Source organism: Chiloscyllium plagiosum, unplaced genomic scaffold (genome assembly GCF_037043375.1).
Source record: "Chiloscyllium plagiosum isolate Xiang-an unplaced genomic scaffold, Cpla_swu_hap1 HiC_scaffold_18, whole genome shotgun sequence".
NCBI classification, from domain to species: domain Eukaryota; kingdom Metazoa; phylum Chordata; class Chondrichthyes; order Orectolobiformes; family Hemiscylliidae; genus Chiloscyllium; species Chiloscyllium plagiosum.
Genome location: NW_028270156.1, coordinates 76,138,112 through 76,165,925, shown reverse-complemented (window position 1 = coordinate 76,165,925; position 27,814 = coordinate 76,138,112). Strand labels below are relative to the sequence as shown.

Genomic DNA, 27,814 nt, shown 5'->3' with positions numbered 1-27,814 from the left:
AACCATACCCTCAGTCCATCTACCTTAACCGTTATGCCTCTTGCATTGAAATAAATGCAGTTTATTACCCTACCTCATTCTTTGCTTTGTTCTTGCCTGCCCTGACTGTTTAGACTTATTCCTTTTCCCAACTGTATCAGTCTCAGACTGCTCTCTTTCTTCCCTATCACCTTAGATTGCAACCTCAGCCTTACTAGTTCAGATTCTCTGGAATAGTTCCAGCCTCTGAGCCAGAATCTCCAGGTTTGAGTCCCACTCCAGAATGTGATAGCTAAAGCAAGTATGTTCATAGAATGGTCAAATTGGCATCAACTGCAAATCTTTTTAATACATGTGAGTGGCAGGCAACGAGAATGACAGATTCATGGTCAGTTCCTACCATCCATAGCTCCAGACTATTAAAATGTAGACAGAAGTACATGTTGCCACAGCAATTTGACCCTCAACACCACAAATTGCAAACAAAACTTTATGTTGCAAGGTCTAATGACTTCACGTCAATTATATTGGTGGTTATAGGCAAAGTTGTTAGCAAAACTATGATTGTGTTCTTCTACTGCCAGTTAATTCTGCTGAGAAAAAACTGAACCACAAATTAATAAACAAGTACATTAAAAATACATTGTTACAGCAGATGTACATTACTATGAACCTATCTTAATGAACAAGTTTATGGAACAAGTTTTTCTTGAATCATTCTCTAGTGCATAATAAGATCTCTTTTAATAGATAAAATGTCCCCAAGGAGGATAAACGAATAAAGATAAACTGACACACTCAATAATCTATCTTCTCAGGAACATGTAATAATGTTCGGAGTGATGACTGTATATTGCCCAATGGAAAGCCTGCAACCACCTGTTCTGAAATGGCTGAATACTGGCAAGTCAAAGATTCCAACAAGCCAAACTGCAATGGACCATCCTCACGACCTACTCTAAGACCTCAAGTTACAGTCAGTCCCCAAACAACGCAAAAGCCTTGTAACTCTAATTCTCTTTGCAAGCTCATTACAAGCAAGTAAGATGTTGTACTGTATTACATTATCTGAGATTTTTTTAAGATGAGAAATTTTTAATTTTTGATTAGTCAGTGAACTAAATAACATACTAAAAGAAGCTTATGCAAATGTTTTGGAATTTTTCATGAGATTTACAAATTCATATTAGCAATCCAGAGATTTGTGATTTTTTTTGTGAAATGATAATTGCAAGTTTAGATTGTAATGAAATGTTCTCAAGCAAGAGCATTTAAAGATCCAGACAATATAAACATTATTTAGTGAGATTTTCTCTTTACTTAATGGCTTGAACATTAGATAATACCAATAATGTGAAACTCTCGTTAGCTAATAACTAGGATTAAATATCACTCCATAGTTTAGGACATAGCAAGTTTTGAGAAGATTTTTAGTTCAGGTTGAGGTTCTGGATGTAGGTTTGCTCTCTGAGCTGGAAGGTTCATTTCCAGATGTTTTGTCACCCTACCAGGTAACATCTTCAATAGGCCTCCGGGCGAAGCACTGTTGATAATTCCTGCGTTCTATTTATATGTTTGGATTTCTTTGGGTTGGTGATGTCATTTTCATGTGATGATGTCTTTTCCTGTTCGTTTTCTCAGGGGATGGTAGAGGGGTCTAACTTGATGTGTTTGTTGGTAGAGTTCCGGTTGGAAAGCCATGCTTCTAAGAATTCTATGCGTGTCTCTGTTTGGCTTGTCCTACAATCGATGTGTTGTCCCAGTCGAAGTGGTGTCCTTCCTCATCTGTAAGGATACTAGTGAGAGAGGGTCATGTCGTTTTGTGGCTAGTTGATGTTCAGGGTAGCCCACAAACCCACCAACACATTAGAACAGCAGCTAATGAACTTGAAAGACCCTATACAGACAACAAGCAAAACTAATGTTATTTACAAAATACTGTGCAAGGACTGTAACAAACACTGCATTGGACAAACAGGCAGAAAACTAGCCACCAGGATACATAAACATCAACTAGCCACAAAACGACATAACCCTCTCTAATTAGTGCCCTTACTTACAGATGAGGAAGGACACCACTTCAACTGGGACAACACATCCATTCTAGGACAGGCCAAACAGAAACACGCACAAGAATTCCTAGAAGCATGGCATTCCAACCGGAACTCTATCAACAAACACCTCGAGTTAGACCCCATCTACTGCCACATGAGAAAAAGAACAGGAAATGACATCACCACAGGAAATCATGTCACCACAGGAAATGACATCACCAACCCAAAGAAACCCAAACATATAAATAGAAAGCAGGAATTATCAACAGTGCTTTGCCCGGAAGCCCACTGAACATGTTACCTAGTAGGGTGATAAAACGTCTGGAAATGGACCTTCCAGCTCAGTGAGCAAACCTACATCCAGTTTAGGATATGTTTAGTTAACACAGTACTTCATCAGGGCATTTAATAGATCTGTGAGACAAAAATGGATTCAAAACCAAAGAAGGATGTACTTGGACAGGTGAAAAAAAGTCTTGATCAAACTGGTTGATTTTAAGCAGATAGTGGAAGATGAAAGTGATTTGTGGTGAGGACTTAAGAGAATACCTTCAGTTTTATTTTAAATATTCAGCTGCAGCAAGTGCAATTCATTGAAGACTAAATATCAGTCAAACAGTCTAATAGTATAAAGTTTTGGTTGTAACATACATTCAGGTATCATTAATATACATGTGGAAAGTGACCCCATGCTTAGGATGAGTAAGGTGAATGAAGAAGCTTAGATTCTTAGTCAACAGCTGCATTGTCATGCTTGGTAGAAAAAGAAAGTATGACTATGAATCAATCAACAAGAGTAAAAACCAACATGACCTACCTACTGACGTGGACAATGGAACAAATGCACTCGAGGAGAATGTATGCTAGTTTGGAATTGTCATTTTAGTGCTTTGGCAGGGTGAACGATGGTAATATCTTTCCTCTGGTTTTGCTGATCCTGAAACCAGAGCGCACAATCTCAGGATAAAGGGTAGGTCGTGCAAGGCCAAGGTGAGGAGGAATTTCTTCACTCAGGGTGGTGAATCTTTGCAGTTCTATATTCCAGAAGGCTGTGGAGCGGCAGTGACATGTTTGGACAGTGCAGGGAGCTAAGAGAAAGTGAGGACTATAGATGCTGGAGATCAGTCAAGAGTGTGGTGCTGGAAAAGCACAGCAGCTCAGGCAGCATCAAGGAGCAGGAAAATCGACATTTTGGGCAAAAGCCCTTCATCAGGATTGAACAAGGAGCTGCTAGAGAGAGAGGGCCAGGATGTATGACATTAGGAAACTGGTCATATACTTTGCAAAATAAAGGGAATTTGGAGTTTGTAAAGAATACTGGCAACAATACTTATTAAAAACAAACTGCAAGAATATGTCATTTGAGAATGAAAGTGAAAACGTTGGTTTTGAAAAGGAAAAGAACAATGCCTCATCAGAAAGAGTTATTTACAATGTCAGCGACACTGGATCCAGGAGTGGAGGAGGGATAGATGCTCAGCAGTTTATTGAGAAAGAAATCTAGTGAGGAGGAGATGAGTCTCATGAATGTATGAAAACTGAAAAACATAATTTGTGCAACAAAAATACCAAAGGTTGAAGAAGATTCAGCATGTGTGGAAGAAGTCTACTTTGCATCTAACCCATTCTGAACTTGTTCAGGGGATACCTAATGATTGAGTGTAAAGTGAGTTTTACTCTGCAACTATACCATGCATTGTAACAAGAGTAAAAACATTCAAAGTCTCACAGGAAGGTTCATGAATTATGCCTTTTTCAGATTGTTTACAGAATGTCATGATCGCGTTTCACCAGACAATTACTATCAGGCGTGTGTGCATGATGAATGTCGAATGCCAAGTACCTCAGTGATATGTGCAAGCTTGCAAACCTATGCATCTGTCTGCATGTCACACGGTATCTGCATTGATTGGCGAAATTACACAGATGGGGTATGCTGTAAGTATTATGTGCTTACAAAATATTACATTGCATTCACAGCAGAAAACAGCTGGTCCAACAGGTCTGTGTGGATGTTCATATTCCATACAGGCCTCCCAACACCCTTCTTCATCCAACCCCATCAACATATCCTTTCAACCCTTCTGAAGCAGATTACATGAAATTTATTAGGGCTTTGAGTATGTAAGTATTAAGATGGAGAAGCAGAATCCAATAATCGCATTGTATTTGAACTTTCAAAACAAAATGTCACATAATGGGCTATACATAAAATTAAAACCGACAAATTTGGAAAAGGAGGTAATATTCAACATTCATTGAAGATTGCTTCAAGAATGGAAAACAGAGAAGAAGGTCTATAGAAATTTAGCCATGAAGGTACAACAAGCAGTTAGTAAGGAAAAGGGCGGCACGGTGGCTCAGTAGTTAGCACTGCTGCCTTTCAGCACCAGGGTCCTGGGTGTCTGTGTGGAGTTTGTATATTCTCCCTGTGTCTGCATGGTTTCCTCGGGTGCTCCGGTTTCCTCCCACAATTCAAAAGATGTGCAGGTTAGGTGAATTGGCCATGCTAAATTGCCCACAGTGTTAGGTGTATTAGTCAGGGGTAAATATAGGGTAGGAGAATAGGTTTGGGTGGGTTTCTCTTCGGGGGGACGGTGTGGACTTGTTGGGCCGAAGGGCCGATTTCCACACTGTTGAGAATCTAATCTAATCTAAAACATACTATGTTGGCCTTTATTACATGTGGATTGGAATAAACAAATAAATAAATCATGGCATTTGCCTTCCTAACTGCCTGCTGTACCTTCATGGCTAAATTTCTATAGACCTTGCATGAGTACACTCAAATTTCTTTGAATATCATCACTTATCAAGTATTCTGCATTTCTATTATGACCAAAGTAAATAATTTTATACTTCCCACACAATCCATCTACTGCCTTGATGCTTTAGCACACAGCGACTTAACATTTCTTTGCAGCCTTTTTGTGTCCTGTCCATAACTCCCCTTTCTATTTAGCTTAATATCATCAGCAAACATAAATGCATTAAAAATTAACTTTCCAAATGGATGGTTGTCGCTAACTGGTAAAAGCATTGCCCTAAGAAGTGAACCAGTGAAGCTATCATCTATTTTTGTTGAATTGAAACAGACACAGTGTTCTTTCTGACAGCAAAAAATGGGACTCTGAGTATATACCTGCATTGCTTCCAGTAAATGCAAGTGCTCATACCGCTAACCCAGTTAACAATCTTAAATTAGTTACTGTCCTAATTCTTTACACACATAAAATTCAACGAGCCTATGCTTGCAAAACTCAAAATACAATGTCTAACATTAGATGTTAGTCTGTAACTGAACTACATTAGGTAAATAATCCTGAATTTGGCAATTAACTGTCACATCATTAATTGATGCATTCATCATGGCAAAGCTTTCACCAATTAGACCTTAATTACCAAATAATCAGCACTCTCCTCTCATACAGAATAATATATTTTTTTCTTCATTTTGATATTTCTTCTGAATTTTCTTAATTAGTCCAAGACAAAGGTCTTCAATAGATGTATCTATTCTCAGCAATAATCTTCAAATTATTTTTCTCTATTTATTATTATGACCTTATTTGCTAATGAAAATGTTTTATAAAGTCTTATACTTTCTAACAAAAATATATTTTGCCAGATTGTAATTCTGTTGCCATATTTTGATATTTTGTTCCCTCATCAAATGTTTCTACATCCTTCCATACATTCTCCTCACAGTTTACTTCCCACTTATCTTTGTGTCATCAGCAAACACAGATAGTTACAAAGTTCCTTCTTCTAGATTATTCGAGTCATAGGGTCAAGTAGCATAGAATCAGGCCCTTTGATCCAAACAGTCCATGCCTAGCATAATCCCAAACTAAACTAGACCCACCTGCTGTTAGGGGGTGCAGGTGCATAGTTCCTTAAAAGCAGAGTCACGAGTAAACAAGATGGTGACAGTGTTTGGCACACTTGACCTCATTGGTCAGAACACAGTTTAGTTGTTGAGGCTTCACGTTGCAGCTGTACAGGACATTGGTGAGGCTACTTTTAGAATACTATAATCAATTCTGGTCGCCCTTCTATAGGAAGGATGTTGTTAAACTTGAGAGTGTGCAGAAAAGCTTTACAAGAATGTTGCCGACACCAAAAGGTTTGAGTTATAAGGAGAGGTTGAATAGGCTGAAGGTTTTTCCCATGGAGTATCAGAGGCTGAGGGGTGATCTAATAGAGGTTTATAAAATCATGAGGAACATGGACAGGATAAACAACCAAGGTCTTTTTCCTAGGGGAGGAGAGTCAAAAACTAGAGGGCTTAGGTTTAAGCTGAGAGGGGTAAGATTTAAGCACAACCTGGAGACAACCTTTTCACACAGAGGGTGTTGTTTGCATGGAACTAGCTGCTAGAGGAAGGTACAGTTATGATATTTTAGATTAGATTAGATTCCCTACAGTGCAGAAACAGGCCCTTCAGCACAACCAATCCACACCAACCCTCTGAAGCGTAACCTCCCAGACCCATTTCCCTCTGACTATGCACCTAGCACTATGGGCAATTTAGCATGGCCAATTCACCTAACCGGCACATTTTTGGACTGTGGGAGGAAACCCACGCAGACACAGGGAGAATGTGCAAACTCCACACAGTCACACAAGGCTGGAATCAAACCTGGGACCCTGGTGCTGTAAGGCAGCAGTGCTAACTACTGAGCCACCGTGGCATTGGTACATAAATAATAAGGGTTTTGAGGGATATGGGCCAAATGCTGACAAGTGGGCTCGATTAGATTGGGATATCTGGTCGGTTAGACTGAACTGTCGGCAGACAGTGAGACTGAAGGGTCTATTTTTGTGCTGTATGATTTTATGACTCTAATTGTACAGAGTATTTATTAACCTGTTGATCTGTAAAATTGCTGATAGACTGACAGGAATCTTTATTTCTTATTTTTTTCAATACAGCTTTTAATTGTCCTTTAAACAAAGTTTACAAAGCATGTGAAATCTTTGAAGAGGAACTTACATGCACTTCAAGGTTTGTTAAAGGCATAGAAAATTGTGTTATTTTTAAAAGTTTTAAATATATTTTAAATTACTGTTCCCACCAGTTATGATTAATATGATCCACTAATAAATATATAATATTTTTTAAGCAATTCAGATATGACCGGTCTTAACTTATCAGAAGGATGTTTCTGCCCAAAGGGTACCATTCTTTTCAGCCCTGACACTGATCTATGTGTTAATAAATGTGGTAAGAATTTCTGCTCATTCTCATTTTTCCTGTTTTCTGTACTTCTTTGGATGTCTTCTCTCATTTTTTGTGTCTCTTCTGTAATTCTAAGGACTTTCTTTTTAAGGTTGCATTGGACCTGATGGATTACCTAAAGAGGTAAGCAGAGATTGACTATACAGTCTCTAAAATCTATTTCAATCATAATTTGCTCATGAATATGTATTTTATCACTTGAATAAGATTAACAGGCAATTGAACCACTGTAATGGTTTGAAATGCACTGAGCTATAGGATTTTCGCAACTAGTTGAAGTGGCTTACTACACACCTCAACTCCTACAAGTCTTTTGTTTAAAGCTCTTTGAAATAACTGAAATTTAAAATGCAGTTGGTGAATGTAGGAATTCAGTGAGATAGAGTTAGGAAATGCTGTTTGACAGATAAAATGGCTAAATTAGACTGTGGGCTACAAAATAGTAAAGACTGAAAATATATAATTAAATTAAAATAATTAATAAACAAGGTTGTTACTTAGATTAAAACTATATTGAGATAATTGAATGATATTCCAGAACTTCAAAACCTTAGATTAATCGCTTAGATTAAAACCATATTGAGATAATTGAATGTTATTCCAGAACTTGAAAACCCAATTAGTTAAATGAAATTCAATAAAAATGGCAGGGCATACTGTAACTGTAGCATGGGGGACCTGGTGGCTGTACTTCAAGGAATTTTGGTTTAGAATAGATGAACTGATGTCAGAGTTTCAGATGCTGCAACGTACTAGGAAGGAGAAATTTTCAGACGCTAGCGTAAGGTCATGTATTTCAGATTTGATCAGAGAAAGATGTGTGCATTATGAATGAAACAAGTATGTGAATCCAGAAAATAACATTTCTCCAACAGATATGAGGCTCTTGAGGGCAAGGATTAAAAGACAAGCAAACTAACCACTAAACGTTGCTAAAAGGAAATAAAATGTTGAAGCTTTTTATCTTGGACTCGTCAAAACTAGGATGCAAATAACAACAGAATTGAAGAAAACGAATACTATGTTATACAGCATGAGTGGTGGATGCTGATTTATTGGGTGATCGTTGTCCTGTGATGCAGCAAGAATATCAATTTTAATTCTCAGCCCAGGCAGGTAGATTCTAATTGGTCAGAATGTTAACTTGAATTGCAGCAGAGACTGACTGTGTTACGACACAGGGTAAACCCCTTTGCTAATTTAAACCAGCAACACAAAAACAACACCCCGTGCTGTAATCTGTGAAAATTTGAGAGGCAAAGAACTATCCCAAAGTCGCTAAAGTACAAAAAAAGTAAGAACTTTATTCTTTAAGTTTATCACAGAATATTAACTAACAACTATTCACAACTCCTTTCTCTAAACCTATCTTTTACCTCCCCCTGTACAAAACTGGTCCAATAAAATCCCCGACTAAGATTTACAAAAAAATCAAATTTCAAAACCAGCCAGCTGTTGAATCTTCTCTTTGTATTTTCCTCTGTAGATTTTCTCTCCAGGTCGGTGTCAATGCTTTTTTTTTCCCGTGCAAACTCCTTCTCCGGACAGGTATCTCTCTGAGAATTCTTACTAGCAGCCTACATCTGTTGGTCCTTTGGCAGTTCTCTTTGTCACTATTTGCCACTTTGGGTAACTTATTTATACCCCAAAACATCAGAATGTTTCATTGGTTTTAATATTGTTAAATACTAAATTCAAACTTGATTGGAGTTTGGCATCTTGGGACATAAATTTAAATTTGGCCAATCAGTTTAAATTATTTTTGTACCCAGGCAACCCAGCTACTCTAGCTGTTTGATCAAATGTTACATTGTTGCCTTATTCAGAACACTTTACTGTGTCAGATAGTTCTGCTAGCTTTTCAACTCTCTTAAAGGTACAGTACTCCTCTACACCATCATAACAACGGTCACTTATGCCCCCTTTTTAATGAATGTACAAATTTATTTCACCTCCATAAAACAGAGTCTTTTGTATTTGGATATCTAGCTTCTAACATATGCAAATACATTACACTGTGAGCCCAGCTGATGATCTTAAAATCGTTTCCAGTATAACTCTTACTTAATAAACAGTTTCCAATAGCAGAATCACATCTAATAGCACATATATTTTTCTGAGACTTGCAGTTAATAGTTAGAGCAATAAAAAGGAATGTAATAGTGACGAGAAACAGCATCGTATGGAGGATAGATGATGTTCTCTGCAGGTAGTAGCATGAGTCCTAACGTTACATAATTGCCTGCACAAGGCTGGCCTTAAAGGTATATCCTGAGGGCTGAAAAGGAACTTGAGTGGAAGATCAACAACAGAGGTAGAACTAAGAAAGAGGCACGAAAGGTGTGGCGCTGGAAATAGCACAACAGGTCAGGCAGCATCCGAGGAGTGGGACAGTTGGCATTTCGAGCATTCCTGATGAAAGGCTTATGCCTGAAACATAGACTCTCCTTTTCCTCTCCTAAGAAAGAGGCAAACTGGTTAGCTACTAGAAAACAAGGAATAAGAACAAACAGATTATTTCCAAGTTGACAGCCTATGACTGATGAGATACCACAAGAATTAGTACTTTCCCCAATGTTTTGGATGTGAGGCTTACATATAATGTATCCAGATTTGCAGATATGTAAAGTTCAGGTGGAGATATTAGTTGTAAGAAATTTGGAGAAATTGCATTAGTGGGCAAAAAAAAGTTGATGGATGGAATACTGTGTGGAAGAATGTGAGTTATCCAAACAGAACGCCTGGGCAAAAACTTCTCAGTCTGTGAGTTATATGGATTTTAGTGAGATGAGCAGTCGAATTTTATGAAAACCAGCTGATGGAGTAGTGCTCCAAAAGCCAGTGCTTCTGAATAAACTTGTTGGACTATAACCTGGTGCTGCATGACTTTTAACTCCAACAGACGTGCTCAGGATAAAAAAAAAAGTCAAAGACAACATTAAAGCCTCTTTATCTAAATGAAGATCATGTTGGGGGAATGGGACAAATTGCTTTCCAGAGAACCAGCATAGACTTTGGAAGAATGGCCTTATTCTGTGCTAGACTGATTCTATGTAGAGATAAAAAAACTCAGGGAAAATAAGTCATTGGTGAGAGCAGTTTGTAGATCATTTATGCTAGCTTCACTGTAGCATAGAGGTTTCACTTTTGTCTTCTCTAGTGGTAGACTGGTCATTAGCAAAATGTCTGCTACTACTTCATCCAGACTTATTTCATTAACAGTTTATTTTATCCCCAGTGGTTATTTGCCAATGACTTTCAGTCTCAGTGTCAGATTGAGGAGGCAGTTCCCAAGTCTGCCTCAGCTTGGTGTTGTTTTAAACCACATGTTTGCCATCTAGCCAACTAAGCCAATCAACCCAGCACTGACCATGTTTCACAAAATAATGTGGCTTGAAATACTGCAATAATTGTCAACAACCTTAATCCTCATCTGGACAGGACAAATCATACCAGGAAAAAGATACCTGAGGACACATTCATGGAGATCTGTTCAATTGTAATGAATCAAGATCAATTAATTATGTTACTGTAAAATATCTTTCAGTAAAACATGTAGGAGTTACCTGTTTAGTTTGAGGGTAAGAAACTTAGATTTGAAATTAGTATTTTAAATTAAAGGCAATTACAAAGTTAATGAAACTTGACTTGGGAAATTAGCATTTAAAATAAATTTCCATATTTTTACAGCTTTAGTTTACTGAGAAAGAAGGACTGTACTGAAAGGCTAGATAATCTGTAGCTGTATACAAAAGTTAAGAATGTAATAAATTTAAGGAAATGGTTTACAATATTGTGAAGCTTAAGAAAATTTTCAAGATCAATCAAAGTTGCCTAAAAATTAAGAAGTTAGAATATGAGACTAAAACAGATAGGAACACCTTCTAAGTATATAAAAAGCAAGGGCATAGCGAGAGTAAACATTGGTCCCATAGAGGATGAGAATAAGGAATTAATGAAAACAAGGAAATAGTAGAAACTTTAAACAAATGTTATCAATCTGTCTTCAAGGAGGAAGAGATCCACATAAGTAGTAAATTGGTTCAAATGGGAAATCGTATTTGACAAATTCATTCTTCAAGTTCTTTAAGGATAAAGTAAGCAGAGTGATAAAGGGAATGGCATAGTTGGATTTCCATAAGCCAATTAATGAAGTGTAATGTAAAAGGTGGCCCCACTGTGTTCGGTGTGATATATTAACACAGTGAATTAGCTAACCAACAGAAAACATAGATTTGAGATCTATAGGTCTCAAACTATTTAAAATCTATATTAATTACTTGAATGAAGTTTGCAAGAGATAAAGTTTAAACTACATTGTGAGGAGTACACAGAGTTTGCAAAAGAATAAGAAAAGGAGATATGAATGTATGTAGAAATTGTTAAAATGAGCACAATTTGGAAAATTGAAGTTATTCATTTTGTCTAATAAGGGCACTGTCATCACACTGCATCTGATCTAATGATCAATCTCTGTTCTCTTCTGTTTTCAATAGTTTAATGAAAGATTTAAGTTCAATTGCCAGGACTGTATCTGTGACAAAATCACACATCGTGTTATCTGTCAACCACACAATTGTCCTATCTTCCCTCCAATGCCTTGTGAAGGAGAAGGATTTATCACTGTTAATATAACAGTCCCAGATGATGATTGTTGTACAAAAACCGTGTGCAGTAAGTTGATTATTACCTAGTTACACAGAATGAAATGATATATTTAAGGCTTGAATAGATAATTTCTTGAGCAGTAGAAGAAATAAGGGTTACGGGATAAAGGCAAGAAAGCAAACATGAGGAATTTTGGATCATCTATGAGCCTGTTAAATGGTGGAGTAAGCTTGAGGGGCCTATTTCTGTTCCTATTTCTTATGGTCTTATATTACCATACATTAAAGAACAATTCAATTTAAAATAACTCAAATCCAGATTTCCCTGTATAGATGGAAAAACGCATTGCTATGCTACAAAAGCATGCCTGACCCATTTGTAACTTGCTTATGATTTTTCTTCACACAGCATATGAATTTATGGTATGCTTTGCAAGCCATGATGGAAAGTGTGAGGTATGCAAGGCAAGCCATTCTTGGAGACAGCAGAACAACTCCCAACATAATTTTAAAGGCCCCCACACCTCACACTCCATGCCATCTCTGTGCCTCAGATTCCTCATGCCACCCATTTCCTCTCAGATTCCAAAGACACCCCACTTCATTGACCTAATTGTATTATTGCTGGACTGTTAATCTAGAAACCCAAGTAATGGTCGAGGGGTCTGGATTTGAATCCTGCCAAAGCAGATGTTGGAATGTGAATTCAATAAAAGTCTGGAATTAACAGTCAAACGACGACCATTGTCAGAAAATAATCCCATCTGGTTCAGCAAAGTCCTTTAGACAAGGAAATTGCCATCTTTATTTGGTCTGGCCTACATTTGACTCCAGACCCACAACAATGTGGTTGACTCTTAACTGCCCTCTGGACAATAAAGGGTGGTTTCTTAAAATTTATTCATGAGATGAGGCCTTCCCTAGCCAGGAACAACTTCATCCCATGAATGAATTAAAAAATGCCACCTCTAAGCCCCAAGCATTTTCCATGCATTGTCACTTATTCAGTATTCTTATGCATAATTCTGGGGACCTGAGCAATCATAATAGGAATTATTTTAAATGCAAACATTATAAATTAAATTTTGTCACAATACCATAAAACTCTCATTCAAAAATCTGTCATTTGATACTAAAAAAGACCTGTTGTCCTTGGAAACAAAAAGCTAATCCTTTAATTGACCATTTAGTTGTATAAACAAATACCATATACTCTGAAGAGTATGTCAAAACAGCATGTTCACAGTACTTATTTCATATTGGAGCAATACATTCAAAATATACCTCTCAACCCAAGGAAATGTATCTTACTTTTTGAGTGACTAACTGATAAAACATGTTGACTATCTGCTTATCTTGCTAATAAGGAGCCATTTTGTGAGCCATTTTGAGAGTAGACCTCGTTTTGTTTTTGCTGCTAAAATGCTGGCCTTGAATGGTTGTCCTACTGCAGTCTGACAGATCTGTCAACAACTTGGATGCTGAGTTACAGTCACAGGTCCTTGATATGCATAATAAAGAGACCTATTGGTTGAAAGAAATGAGCACTCTGGTCATGTAGGGAGGTTGTTTGAAAATATTAGTAACTGGATTGTTGATATCAATGAGGCACTAAGTGTACAAAGACAGTTTAAGACTTTATTGCCCCAGTAACAAAAGTTTAGTTCAGTCCAAATTGTCCCCAATCAACTCATCAATTAACCGTTTACAGATATTAAACTGTAATGCTGTTTTTACCAGTCATTCAGTAAGTACATACTAATAAATATAGAATGTAGTTACATATTTTGCTAATTATTTTTAAAATACAAAGTTTTCAAAATTAGTTGCCTGTGTTATAACATTTTATTATAGCTTCAATGAGTGGTACAGTGTAATCTTAAATGCACCCAGGACCAAGCTGAACTGAAGACAGTTGAAATAGGGATGAGAGTTTTGTTTCTTTTGCCATCTATAAGAACTAACATAAAATGCATTTTAACTATCTCAATCCAGTTATTATTGAAAATAATCTTACAGAAAAACAATCCATAAAGAAATTGCCATTCATTGCTATTGTCACCAAGGTAGGACACTGAAAAGTTAGTATGGGAAATGGAAAGATTATAGTATTGCAAGAAGAGTGCTTTTCCCCAATTATACTGAAGGAAAAACAGCCTGGCTCCTTAAAATAGTTCAGGAAAAGAATACAGCTTGTGTGTGCTGGGTTCTTAGGCCAATTGGGAATTCTTGCTCATCTTAGCAAGGAGTGGAGCTTCTACAAGTCTATTTATTTGGAGGCAATGGTCCCAGACGTGAGAATCCCATATGCTGATTCTTCCCTAGCCCATAATCCTGTATTAAATTGATGACAAGTATTCCAATGAGATGAAGTATAGTATGTTTAGAAGAGCAAAAGGTACCATTGAGATAAACTTGCCTCAATTTCCAAAGAAATCTCAGAATTCTCTTTTTTTTTTATGGACTGATGAGTGTAAGAAATATATAGGCATACTACAATATATGTATATATCAGGGTTAAATAGTTTAACTGTCATTTACGATTAATTTTATTTCATTCATGTATAACTTATCAATTATTTAGGGTGCAACAACCATCTCTGTGCTCCAAATGAGAATAAATGTGGTCTTGGATTTAAAATGGTGTCAGAGATTCCAGATGGGCATTGTTGTCCAGTTTATACTTGTGGTAAGTTAACACAGTAATCTGCATGGCTTTGAATACTACAAAAGCATGACATGCAAATCATGTATAAAAAAAGTATGTTAGAGGAAGAATATCACATCTATCAATAATACTGGCCAACAGTACGATCTTGCACATTGTTCAGCTCACCCTCATGCAATATCCTGACAAGATTTTCACTGATCAGTGGTGTGTTGTCAATTAATAGCAATGGCCTCACTGATTTTCCAAATCCAATCTCACCAGATTCACTAAACAAAGCAGCTGTTGAAAAAGCCAATATGGAAATTAGAGCATGTTTGGTGGATTCAGCTCACCACTATCTCAGAACGACTTCCATCTTTCCCATGGTAGAGTAGGGCAAATTCAGTGAGCACTGGCTGTGCAACTCTTTCACCATGGACAGTGATACCTGAATTTCAGAGAATCATTGTTACCACATTAGCATCTCTCCAACGCATTGGTAGTGTACCCTGCAAGCCCAGACATGTCTTGTAGGGTACACCATCAACCAGCAGTGTATGACTGCATTTGTTACCGCATGGGGACAGGCACCTGCTGCACAAATGGGCCAAGCTGCCTACCAGGGTTATTCCCTTGACCTGGGAGGAGAAAGTGAGGTCTACAGATGCTGGAGATCAAAGTTGAAACTTTATTGCTGGAACAGCACAGCACAGCAGGTCAGGCAGCATCCAGGGAACAGGAGATTCGACGTTTCGGGCACAGGCCCTTCCTCAGGAATGAGCAGAGAGTGTTCAGCAGGAGAAGATAAAAGGTACGGAGGAGGGACTTGGAGGAGGGGCGTTGGAAATTCCCTTGACCTCTCAGTACTGATTCACCTGGTGGCTAGAAGCATGTCCACAGCATCTACTCCTCCCTTGATCTGCCATGTTTTGCAACGGGTACATTCACACAATCGGGCAGGCAGTCGTGCTGTGCAACAATCCTCAGACAAGGAACATACATCTTGACATACATTGGTGTGCCCTGTCAGTGTAGCACCTTGTACACTTGGCAGCAATGTTTGTGCCAAAACATGCAGCAAGCAGTATGGTTGCCTTGCATACTGGCCATGGTCAGGACTTGCACAGGGGATCTGGATCTGTGTTTCTGAATTTGAGACAGCAGGTCACATGGTCAGTCCTTTGTCTCCATAGGGACCTGTCCAGTCGGATAGTCTGCCATTGTCAGCAATGTGTGTGGCCAACAGGCTGAGCGAGCGCTAGCAGGCCAGATCGCTGTGTGTGGGGACTTTGGTTGTCTTGTCGCTTCTATTCACGGATTCAGTGATATAGACTTACTCAAGTAACTGTTCTATTGTGTGTTTAACTTCTATCTTATGGTACTTGTAATATTCCTTTCACAGAGCCAATGGGTGTCTGTGTTAATGAAGGGGCAGAATACTATGTAAGTTGGTTGTTTGGAAAGTAAACTTTTCTTTTAATTCATTAATCTGTTTTTATTAATTATAAAAATTAATTGAATCATTTTTGTCTGCCCATACAGCCAGGCACGATTATTCATCTCTCTCCTTGTCAAAGCTGCACTTGTACCAATGAGACAGATGTGCAAACTCTGATAAACATCATTAAATGTCGAAATGTCGAATGCAACAAGAAGTGTGGACAAGTAAGAATTATATTTGAGAATTGTTTGAGAATTGTGAATCATTTTGCAGTGATCACTGGATCATATACATTTAATGTTGATGATTACAGTAACAAAACCATCAGAAGGCATTGGTTGTATAACAAACAGATAATGAGGGATGATTGGCTCCTTTCATGTTAGGGCAAATTGAGGCAAGACATATACACTTAATGGTAAGGTGTTGGGTTGCGTTGCTGAACTGAGATCTTGGAAAGATTCATAGTTGACTAAAAGTGATATCACAGGGTAGTGAAGAAGGCATTTGGTGTGCTTGCCTTTATTGGTTAGTACATGAGTATAGGAGTCAGAGGTCATGTTGCAGCTGTATAGGATATTTTGTAGCACTGCATTAAATTCTGGCCTCCCTGCTATAGGAAATATATTGTTAAAAAAGAAAGAGTACAGAAAAGATTTACAATGATGTTGCTGGGTTTGGAAGGTTTGAGATATAGAGAGAGGATGAATAAGCCAGAACTATTTTCCCTGGAACATCAGTGGCTGAGGGGTGACCTTATAGAAGTTTGTAAAATCATAAGGTGCATGGATAGTCAGGGTCTTTTCCCCAGGGTAGTGGAGTCCAAAACCAGAGGGTATATGTTTAAGGTGAGAGGGGAAAGATTTAAAAGGGATCTAAGGGGCAATGTTTTCACGCAGAGGGTGGTACATGTATGGAATGAACTGCCAGAGGAAGTAGTGGAGGCTGGTACAATTACAACATTTAAAAGATATCAGGATGGGTATATGAATAGGAAGGGTTTAGAGATCTATGGGCCAAGTGCTGGAAAAAGGGACTAGATTAATTTAGGCTATCTGGTTGTCATGGACAAGTTGGAGCAAAGGGTCTGTTTCCATGCTGTACATTTCTGTGACTCAATGACTGTAAACACCTCTTGGTTGGTTACAACAATGTTTTAAATTTCGACCTTAGCATGCAGCTATCACACTTCAACTAAAACACAGTTAACCAGATCAAAATAAAGGAGCTGATTCGAATATTGTTTGAGTGAAAACAAGAATTTTATTACCTACTAACCTGAAAAACATATAATAAACATGACATCAAACAAGCATGTTTAAAGCTGAGAGAGTTCTTGAGTTGTTAGAATGGCCTGAGTTGCAAATGTTTAGCTATTATGCTGTACCGACAGTAGTGGGCAGATTTGTAGATCTTGAATTCTCAGGAAACTTCTGGTATTCCTCCAAGTTGCTTTTCTCACCAGCTGCTGGTGAGGTTGAGAGACTGGCTGGAGTGTCTCCAGATGCTGCTTATAAATCCACATTTTCTTGTTTGACTTTGTTGTCCCATGATTTAGAGACACCAGTGTTGAACTGGGGTGTACAAAGTTAAAAATCACACAACACCAGGTTACAGTCCAACAGGTTTATTTGGAAGCACTAGATTTCCAAAGCTATGCTTCCAAATAAACCTGCTGGACTATAACCTGGTATTGTGTGATTTTTAACTTTGTAGTTCCAAGGAGCTGTTGATATAGGTCCAGTTGTATATCACTGAGCCTGTTCATTGCTTTGCCAAGCTGGCTAACTGGGAGGCAAGCCTTTCAACTCCCAAAATGTGAAATTATCAAACACCTGTGAATGAGACATAAGATAAATTTCTTAAACTGCCTCAGTTGTCTGGTTTCACGCAATTTCAGTGCAGCCACGTTTTGTACATCTCACACTGGTTTCACAAAGCTTGACTCAATCTGTGATTAGGTGATCATAGCAGCCATTTTTGGTCAGTAATATCCTTTTCAAAAATCACTAATTCATGAAAGTTTTAGCTATTAAAATGATGATCAAAGTTGAATATTCATAGTCTATTTTGACTGCAATCATAACAAACTCACAAGCACCCAAAATGATTTGTCTAATTTCCTCTGTCAAACAATCACTAGCAGCAATTCAGGAAAATAATTTTTGAAGGAACAGTTCAGATTATGATTTTTTTTTCTCTCGATGAAAGGAAACAGTGTTTAAATAAAAATGGAAGGCCAGGTACAATCAAATATTAAAAATTAAAATGTAATTATTTTATCTCTAAGATGCAGCAAAACTGCACAAACAGCTTTTTTGAGGAATTAACCACTATATTTTGCAACAGGGTTCTGAATATAGAGAGATAATTGGAAGATGCTGTGGTGAATGTGTCCAAACTAGATGTGTGATATACCCAGGAGATCAATCTGTTCAACTATTACTGGTTTGTATAATTAAATTACTTTAAATACTATTACTTGATTCTCTGATGTTTTGTGTCAGTGAATCAGTAATTATTAATCGTTGGTCTGAATGTGATAAATTGAAGTACATGGTCACTTTCTTACCTAACTTCATCAACATCCCTGTAGTACTTCTCTTTCCCACAAGCAGAAGCCAATGTATCGACACATTGGTGTGCACAGAATCTCCTAGCAGTTGCATGACTGCACAGCTTATATCTCAAAGCCTTGGTCTGCTTTCTCTCTGCTGCCTCATTAGTCACTCTATATGCTTTTTTTTAGTCCATCACTTTTCTTTCCCATTAGTTACTTTTCCTATGCTTATGTCTTATTCTGCTTTTCTTTCAGGTTGGAAAAGATCCACCAAAGCATGGGGTGGAAGTCACTAGGAAAATGTGTCCTTCAGTGGTTTTTATCAAATTGCTTCCCCCTACTACTTCATCGCTTTACTTCACATACATTACTTTACCCTACTTTTCTACTCAACATCTGGTCCTTTTCTTACGTCTTGCTTTTAATAAATCCACTGTTAACCTTCCATCAGCTCTATGCAGGTCTCTACAGTATCACTCAAGGCTTTATTTCTTTCCAAAATTCATTTGCTTAAAAATAAACCAAATTAGAATGAAGAAATCCATCTACCTTTCTCTCTATTTTGGTCTTCCTGAATATCTGAAAAATACTAAAATTAGAATATTTATCCTTATTTTAAAGCAAAAATTGAGCTCTTCCCATAATAATGGAAAGATGGTTAGCCTTTCACTGCTTTATATATGAATAGGTATTGAATTAGATCATAGAAAGTCACTATTTCAACTTGCCATTTGATAGTGCAAGTCTGGATATTGTTCAGATTTTGTTGAATTGGAGATGGACTGTTTCAGTATGTAAAGACTCACAAATAATGCTGTCATCAGTGAACATCCATACTTCTGACCTTATGATGGATGGAATATGCTGAAGTTGGTTGAGTACGATTTTATAAACCACTATAAGGTCAGCTCTTAGCCTCTGACGCTCCAAGGAAAATAGCCCTAGACTAATCAGCCTCTCCCCATGCCTCAGACTCTTGAACCCTGGCAACATTCTTATAATTTTTTTCTGAACACTTTCAAGTTTCACAACATCCTTCCTACAGCAGGGAGACCAGAACTGTACATGGTATTGCAAAAGTGGCCTAACCAATGTCCTGTACAGCCACAACATGACCTCCCAACTATACTCAATGCACTCACCAATAAAGGCAAGCATACCAAATGCATTCTTAACTACCCTGTCTAACTGCAACTCTACTTTCAAGGAACTATGAACTTGCACTCCAAGGTATCTTTATTCCGCAATATTCGGCAGGACCATATCATGAAGCACATAAGTTCTGCCCTGATTCGGCTTTCCAAAATCAGCACCTCACATTTATCTAAATTAAACTCCATCTGCCACTCCTCAGCCCATGTGCCCATGTGATCAAAATACCTTGTACTCTGAGGTAAGTTATGTCCAAAACGTCAACTCTGCAGCTCCTCAGATGCTGCCTGACCTGCTGTACTTCTCCAGCGCCACACTTTTTTACTCTGATCTCTAGCAACTGTAGTCCTCACATTCTACTAACCTTCTTGGCTGTCCACTACACTACCGATTTTAGTGTCATCTGCAAACTTACTAACCATACCAGATGGAGAGGAATTTGTTAAGCGTGTACAAGAAAATTTTCTGACTTAGTATGCGGATGTACCTATGAGAGAAGCTGCAAAATTAGCCTTAGGAAATAAGGTAGGGTATATGACTGAGGTGTCAGTGGGGGAGCACTTTGGGGCCAGAGACTATAATTCTATTAGTTTTAAAATAGTGATGAAAAAGGATAGACCAGATCTAAAAGTTGAAGTTCTAAATTGGAGGAAGGTCAATTTTGACAGAACTTTCAAAAGTTGATTGGTGGCAGATGTTTGCAGGTAAAGGGACTGGTGGAAAATGGGATGCCTTAAAATTGAAATAACAAGAGTACAGAGACAGTATATTCCTGTTAGGGTGAAAACTAAGGCTGGTATGTGTAGGGAATGCTGGATGACTCGAGAAATTGAGGTTTTGGTTAAAAAGAAGGAAGCATATGTCAGGTGTAGTAAGCAGAGATTGAGTGAATCCTTAGAGTATAAAGGCAGTTGGAGTATATTTGAGAGGGAAATCAGGAGGGCAAAAAGGGGACATGAGATAGCTTTGGCAAATCAGGTTAAAGAGAATCCAAAGAGATTTTATAAATATATTAAGGACAAAAGGGTAACTAGGGAGAGAATAGCGCCCCTCAAAGGTCAGCAAGGCAGCCTATGTGTGGAACCACAGGAGATGGGGAGATACTAAATGAGTATTTTGCACCAGTATTTACCGTGGAGAAGGACATGGAAGATAGAGAATCAATGGTGACATCTTCAAAAATGTCCATATTACGGAGGAGGAGGTGCTGGATGTCTTAAAACGCATAAAAATGAATAAATCCCCAGGACCTGATCAGGTGTACCCTAGAACTCTGAGACACTAAGGAAGTAATTGCTGAAACATTTATATCATTGATAGTTACAGATGAGGTGCCAGAAGACTGGAGGTTGGCTAATGTGGTGCCATTATTTAAAAAAGGTGATAAGGACAAGCCAGGGAACTATAGACCAGTGAGCCTGATGTCAGTGGTGGGCAAGTTGTAGGAGGGAATCCTGAGACTGGATTTACATGCATTTGGAAAGGCAAGGACTGATTAGGGATAGTCCACTTGGCTTTGTGAGTGGGAAATCATGCCTCACAAACATGATTGAGTTTTTTAAAGAAGTAACAAAGAGGATTGATGAGTCCTCTTTGGTCAGATCCTCATAGAGGTCAGATCCAGTGGTGTACCTGACCTATATGGACTTCAGTAAGGTGTTTGACAAGGTTCCTCATGATAGACTGGTTAGCAAGGTTAGATCTCATGGAATACAGGGAGAAATAGTCACTTGGATACAGAACTGGAACTGGCTTAAAGGTAAAGAGAGGGTTTGTGGTAGAGGGTTGCTTTTCAGACTGGAGGTCTGTGACCACTACCAGGGTGCAGTGGTAGTGGTACAGGTGCTTTAGGTAGGACAGAAGTGCTGGAAAAAGGAGAGAGGGAGTTAGATTTTTGATTAAGACGAGTATCACGGCAGTATTCAGAGATGAAATAACTAAAGAATCAAACAGTGAGGCTTTGTGGGTGGAGCTAAGAAATAAGAAGGGGATGGTAATGTTGTTGGGGTTGTACTGTAGGTCCCCAAATAGTTAACGGGTATTACAGGAATAAATATGCAGGGGGATGGGGGAGACTTGCAGGAGCAGTAGGTTTGTCATAGTAAAGGATTTTAATTTTCCTAACATAGTCTAAGATTGCCATAGCATTAGGGACTTAGATGGGGTGGAATTTGTTGAGTGTATTCAGGAAACTTTCCTCAAGCAGTATATAGAGGGTCCTACTCAGGAAGGGGCAAAACACGACCTACCCTTGGGAAATAGGGCAGGACTGGTGACAGTGGGGGAGCACTTTGGGACCAGTGACCATAGTTCCACTAATTTTAAAATTGTTATGGACAGGGATAAAACTGGTCCACAGGCTCAAGTTCTAAGGTGGGGCAAAAGTAAATTTTAATGGAATTAGTCAGGAGCTTGCAGGGGTTGATTGGAGTAGTTTGTTTGCAGGCAAAGGGACCTCCAGCAAGTGGGAGACCTTTAAAAGTGAGATGGCTAGAATTCAAGGTCTATATGTTCCTGTGTGGGTGAAAGATAAGGTTGACAGGAATAGGGAACTCTGGATGTCAAGAGATTTTGGGGCTTTGACCAGAAAATAGGAGGCATGGCTCAGGTCAAGATAGCTGGGATCAAAGGAATTCCTGGAGGTATATAGGAGATACAGGAGAGAAATCAGTTAATGTTTCAGATCCAGTAACTCTTTTCAGAGCTGAGGAAGCTTTCCACAAGTGCTGACAGACCTGCTGAGCTTTTCCAGCAATTTCTGTCTTTGTTTAGGATCGATTCTGGGTCCTCTTTCGTTTGTCATTTAGGTTAACGATTTGGATGAGAATATAGTAGGAATCAGTTCCACAGGGATCAGACAAAAACTGAAAGGACTGCAGGTGCTGCAAGTCAGAAACAAAAACAGAAATTGCTGGTCTGGCAACACCTATGGAGAACTTCCTCAGCTCTGAGAAGAGTCACTGGACCCGAAACATTAACTCTGATTTCTCTCCATAGATGCTGCCAGAGCTGCTGAGCTTTTCCAGCAATTTCTGTTTTCGTTTCTGATTACAGCATCCACAGTTCTTTCAATTTTTGTCCAGAACCGATTCCTGTGGAACACCCCTGGTGACAGGCCTCCTGTCCAAAAAACAACCCTCTACCATCACTATCTGTCTCTGCCATTAAGCCAATTATGTATTCAATTGGCAACCTCTACAGGTTGCATGTTATGGCTCTTAGCTTCATTTCTTAGTGCTTAGTCATTTTGTGCTTACTTTAAGGCTGCCAAATTGTGGGTGACACAGCTTTTTAGCTAGAGAGCAGGAATGCTGGATACTGCATGCAATAATGAATTAGTGAGTTTTGTGTGCAGAGTTTAAGTGAGTATGAGGAAACAGAGAAGATGGGGTGGACTTACCTTTGTGCAGCAAAGTAGAATACTGGCCTTTTTCCTGCACTGCTGTGGATTCCTTCTAGCTCTGAAAACAGCGCTGACCTGGACTATTATCAGTGTTCAGGTGTTTGGTGCCTTGACCTCTTTCTGGTGATCCTCGAGCCAGTGAATGGCCATCCTCATGACCACCCCATTCACCAGCACCCTCAGGTCCCTATCTAGAAAGCAAAAGTGCCAGCTTTCTTTTCTGTGACATTTCAGAATGGTGTCATGAGCCTGTATGCCAGAAGATCTGGCAGTCGTGAGAATCTTGCCTCTGCTTTTCCACTATTACTCGAGGGAAGCCAAAGAGGCTGATTGCATAATTAATGAGGATGGGAATAGAAGACCGCATCAGAAAAACTATTATGAGTCATCACAGGACACCCACCATGAAACTCCTCAAAAATAACACCTCGTTATGAAGAAGGGTCACTGGGCTTGAAATGTTAACTTTGCTTTCTCTGCAGATGCTGCCAGACACCCTGAATTTCTCCAGCAATTTCTGTTTTTGCTTAGATTTCTAGCATACGCAGTTCCTTATTCAATTGTTTGTCTTCTTGAAAGTTGTAATAATTTTAAGTGAAGACACACTTAGTTTTCTCTCATCCCTGTATTTTAGGGTTAGAGGAAGTTTAAAAAAGCGGATGAGCCATATTCTAATTCAATGACGAAAGAAATTTGAGTAACTGAAAAACCTACTCCTCAGTCATATCTTTTAAAAAATATACACTATTAGTTTGAAGTGATTTTAACAAAGGCTGCCAGAAAGGAATTGCTGAAAACTAAAATAAAAAAATACTGATCTATCAGACTGAATGATGTATTCTCAGGAATTATGTACACTAAATGTGCTCAGTTCATCTTTCAAGAGTCAGCACTCTGTACTAAAATACCCCCAAGTCCAAGATTAGATTTTTGGATGAAGCAAGGTCTTAAAGTAAAATCGCTATTGAATAGTTTAAAACTTTATGAGACATCATTTGTTATCCTTTTTTTTAGGTTTGATTTGTTTATTTTGATTCAGTCCTTGGTTTTGGACATTACAAATATCAGTTGCTGTGAAAAAATGGTCATGAAAATATTCAAACAGTTTGACTGATTTCTGGAAATTTCGAACATAGAGCATAAAACAATAGGACAGTACAGCACTGCAGAGGCCCTAACATCTCCCCCATACTTTCCTCCAATCACCTTAAAATTATGACCCCTCATGACATCCATTTCTGCCCTGGGAAAAGGTCTCTGGCTATCTACTCAATCTATGCATCTCGTTACCTTGTACACCTCTAAGTCACCTCTCTTCCTTCTTCTCTCCAGTGTGAAAAGCCCTAGCTCACTCAATCTCTCTTCATAAGACATCCCCTCCAATCCAGGCAGCATTCTGGTAAATCGCTTCTGAACCCTCTCTAAAGTCTCTCTATATCCTTTTTATAGTGTTCACAGGCAGATTGCAATAATACAATGATATGCTATCACTTTGAAATAATAGTTGCCTTTTGTCACATGACCCATTTAGCATTGATAACAGCTATTATATTATCCTAAGATGTAACAGGTAGTGTCTATTTTCAATGAAACAAATTTCACATTTATAATTTAATATATAATAACATAATGCAACTTTTTGGATTCACTATCACCTTTTGTCATACCATTCTAGCCTGGCCAAACATGGCCATCACCTTATAACAACTGCACAGTTTATGGATGCCTACAAATTAATGATAGCTTAATATCGACTAGTTCCAAGCTGGTTTGTCCTGATTTTCACCCAGAAGACTGTGAACCAGTGAGTATGCACAAGTTTCAAGAAATTATTTAATGAAATTCCAATTGTTTAAAATTCAATCAATCAAACATATAACTGAATTAAAATTATTTTTATGTTGCCTTTCAATATTAGTACCCAGAAATTCAAATAGAATAAGGAAATAAAGCCTTTGCTGATTTAGCATATAGAAATTCTAACTGAAACAGATTTGATTTGGTGCAAGTCATGCAGCAAGGACCAGAAACTCTCCTCTGCTGTTACTTGCATCTTCATCACACTGGGAACAAAGATTAAAAGTGTTACATGCAGATCTCAAAAAGATGAACAAGTAAATTATTGTTAATTCAAAATCATGCAACTGACAAATATTAATTTGAATCATAAATAAAATCCCGTGTCAGCATGTTATTAGTTCTTGCTTTCATATAAACTATATGATTCAATATAACATAGTTTGAAATTTTACAAATAAAACGTTGATGTTTCAGGGCACAATTACTATGACTGAAGATGGCTGTTGTCAAACATGTAAGTTTGAAAACGTATGATATTATTATGAATAAAGTCTAAAAATGAGTTTGTTCTCTTTTAAACAACTAAGTACAGAAAAGTCCTCTGGTAAGACATCTGGCTTTTTGATAAATAGTATAAAAGTCAATGTCTTTGTGCATATTTGACTGTGATAAATGTGAAATCTGCACTTAATATTTTAACTCCTTTTCAGTCATTAATCAATGTAATCAATGTAAAACAACTGTGTTTCTTACAATCAAGACTTCATGTTTATTGTCTAGTCTTTAGGTAAACCTTAAGAGAAAGTGAGGACTGCAGATACTGGAGCTCAGAGTTGAGAGCGTAGTGCTGAAAAAGCACAGCAGGTCAGGCAGCATCCAAGGAGCAGGAGAATCGATGTTTCGGACATAGCCCTTCATCAGGAACATGATTTGAACCCTTTTCTGATATTATGGCGAAGAACCTTGTGAACTGAGAAACACTATTTTAAAAAAAAAAAGCTGCAAGGACCAAATTAAGAACAAAGGACTAACTGGGGAGAGAATACGGCCCCTTAAAGATCAGCAAGGCCACCTATGTGTGGAACCAGAAGAGTTAGGGGACATATTAAACTAGTATTTTACACCAGTGTTTACTGTGGAGAAGGATATGGAAGACAGAGAACATGGGGAAATAAATAGTGACATCTTGAAAGATGTCCACACAACAGAGAGGTGGTGTGGGATGTCTTAAAACACATAAAGGTGGATAAATCACCAGGACTGATCAGGTGAATCCTAGAATTTGGTGCGAAGCTACAGAGGTGATTGCTGGGCCCTTTGCTGAGATATTTGCATCATTGATAGCCATAGATGAGGTGCCGGGAGACTGATGGTTGGCTAACATGGTGCCACTATTTTAAAAATGTGATAAGGAAAAACCACCTGATTAGGGATAGTCAGCATGGCTTTGTGCTTGGGAAATCGTGTCTCACTAACATGATTGAGTTTTTTGAAGAAATAACAATGACAATTGATGAGGGCAGAGCGGTGGGCATGATCTGTATGGGCATCAGTAAGGCGTTCAACAAGGTTTCTCATGGTAGACTGGTTAGCAAGGTTAAATCACACAGAATCCAGGGAGAACAAGCTATTTGGATACAGAACTGGCTTGAAAGTTAAAGCAAAGGGTGGTGGTAGAGGGTTGCTTTTCAGACTGGAGGCCTGTGACCAGCAATGTGCCACAAGGATCAGTGATGCATCCATTGCTTTTTGTCATTTATATAAATGATTTGGATGTGAATATAGGAGATATGGTTAATAACTTTGTAGATGACACCAAAATTGGAGTGTAGTGGGCAGCCAAGAAGGTTCCTCCGAGACTGGTAAGAAGGGGTAAGATTAAGGAACCTTGGATGACGAGAACAGAGAAACCTCTCATCAAAAGGAAGAAGGCAGCTTATGTAAGGTGTAGGAAGCAAGGATCTAGCACAGCTTTAGAGGATTACAGGCTTGCTAGAAAGGAGCTCAGAAATGGACTGAGGAGAGCCAGGAGGGAGCACGAAAAAGCCTTGGCAAATAGGATTAGGGAGAACCCAAAGGCATTCTACTCATATGTGAGGAATAAGAGAATGATCAGGGAGAAGTTAGGGACGATCAGGGATAGCATAGGGAACTTGTGCGTGAAGTCTGAGCAGATAGGGGAAGCCCTGAATGAGTATTTTGCTTCAGTTTTCTCTAAGGAAAGGGACCTTGTTGTGAATGAGAACTTTGAGGAGCTGGGATACAGGCTTGACCAGATCAAGATCGATGAAGTTGATGTGCTAGAAATTTTGGAAAACATTAAGATTGATAAGTCCACAGGGCCACACCAGATTTAGCTTAGGCTACTCCGGGAAGTAGGAAAGGAGATTGCTAAGCCACTGACAAAGATCTTTAGTACTAGATTATTTACAGTGTGAAAACAGGTCCTTCAGCCCAACAAGTCCACACCGACCCACTGAAGCACACCCACCCAGACCCATTCCCCTACACCTAACACTACGGGCAATTTAGCATGGCCAATTCATCTAAGCTGCACATTTTTGGACTGTGGGAGGAAACCGGAGCATCCAGAGGAAACCCACGCAGACACTGGGAGAATGTGCAAACTCCAACACAGACAGTCACCTGAGGCGGGAATTGAACCCGGGTCTTTGGCGCTGTGAGGCAGCAGTGCCGCCCACTTTGCCTCCTCACACTCCACGCGATTCATACCGGAGGATTGGAAGTAGGCGAATGTTGTTCCTCTTTTCAAGAAGGGAAATAGGGAAATCCCTGGCATTTACAGACCAGTCAGTCTTACGTCTCTAGTCAGCAAGGTTTTGGAAAGAATTCTGAGGGGTAGGATCTATGACTATTTGGCAAAGCATAGTGTGATTAAAGACAGTCAGCATGGCTTTGTGAGGGG

The 27,814-nt window shown here is 38.6% G+C and overlaps 1 protein-coding gene across 1 annotated transcript in view; it reads left to right on the top strand.

Moving 5' to 3' along the window:
- The window catches only part of LOC122557980 (uncharacterized), a 188,680-nt gene that overhangs the window by 149,984 nt on the left and 10,882 nt on the right, over nt 1–27,814 (top strand). Inside the window, exons 35-46 of the mRNA XM_087996203.1 lie at nt 798–1,020; nt 3,793–3,971; nt 6,969–7,041; nt 7,160–7,260; nt 7,367–7,398; nt 11,772–11,949; nt 14,467–14,571; nt 15,935–15,975; nt 16,075–16,197; nt 18,323–18,421; nt 24,764–24,892; nt 25,363–25,402. Of these exons, the coding sequence (XP_087852329.1) occupies nt 798–1,020; nt 3,793–3,971; nt 6,969–7,041; nt 7,160–7,260; nt 7,367–7,398; nt 11,772–11,949; nt 14,467–14,571; nt 15,935–15,975; nt 16,075–16,197; nt 18,323–18,421; nt 24,764–24,892; nt 25,363–25,402 (1,323 nt within the window). The remainder of the gene's footprint in view (nt 1–797; nt 1,021–3,792; nt 3,972–6,968; nt 7,042–7,159; nt 7,261–7,366; nt 7,399–11,771; nt 11,950–14,466; nt 14,572–15,934; nt 15,976–16,074; nt 16,198–18,322; nt 18,422–24,763; nt 24,893–25,362; nt 25,403–27,814) is intronic.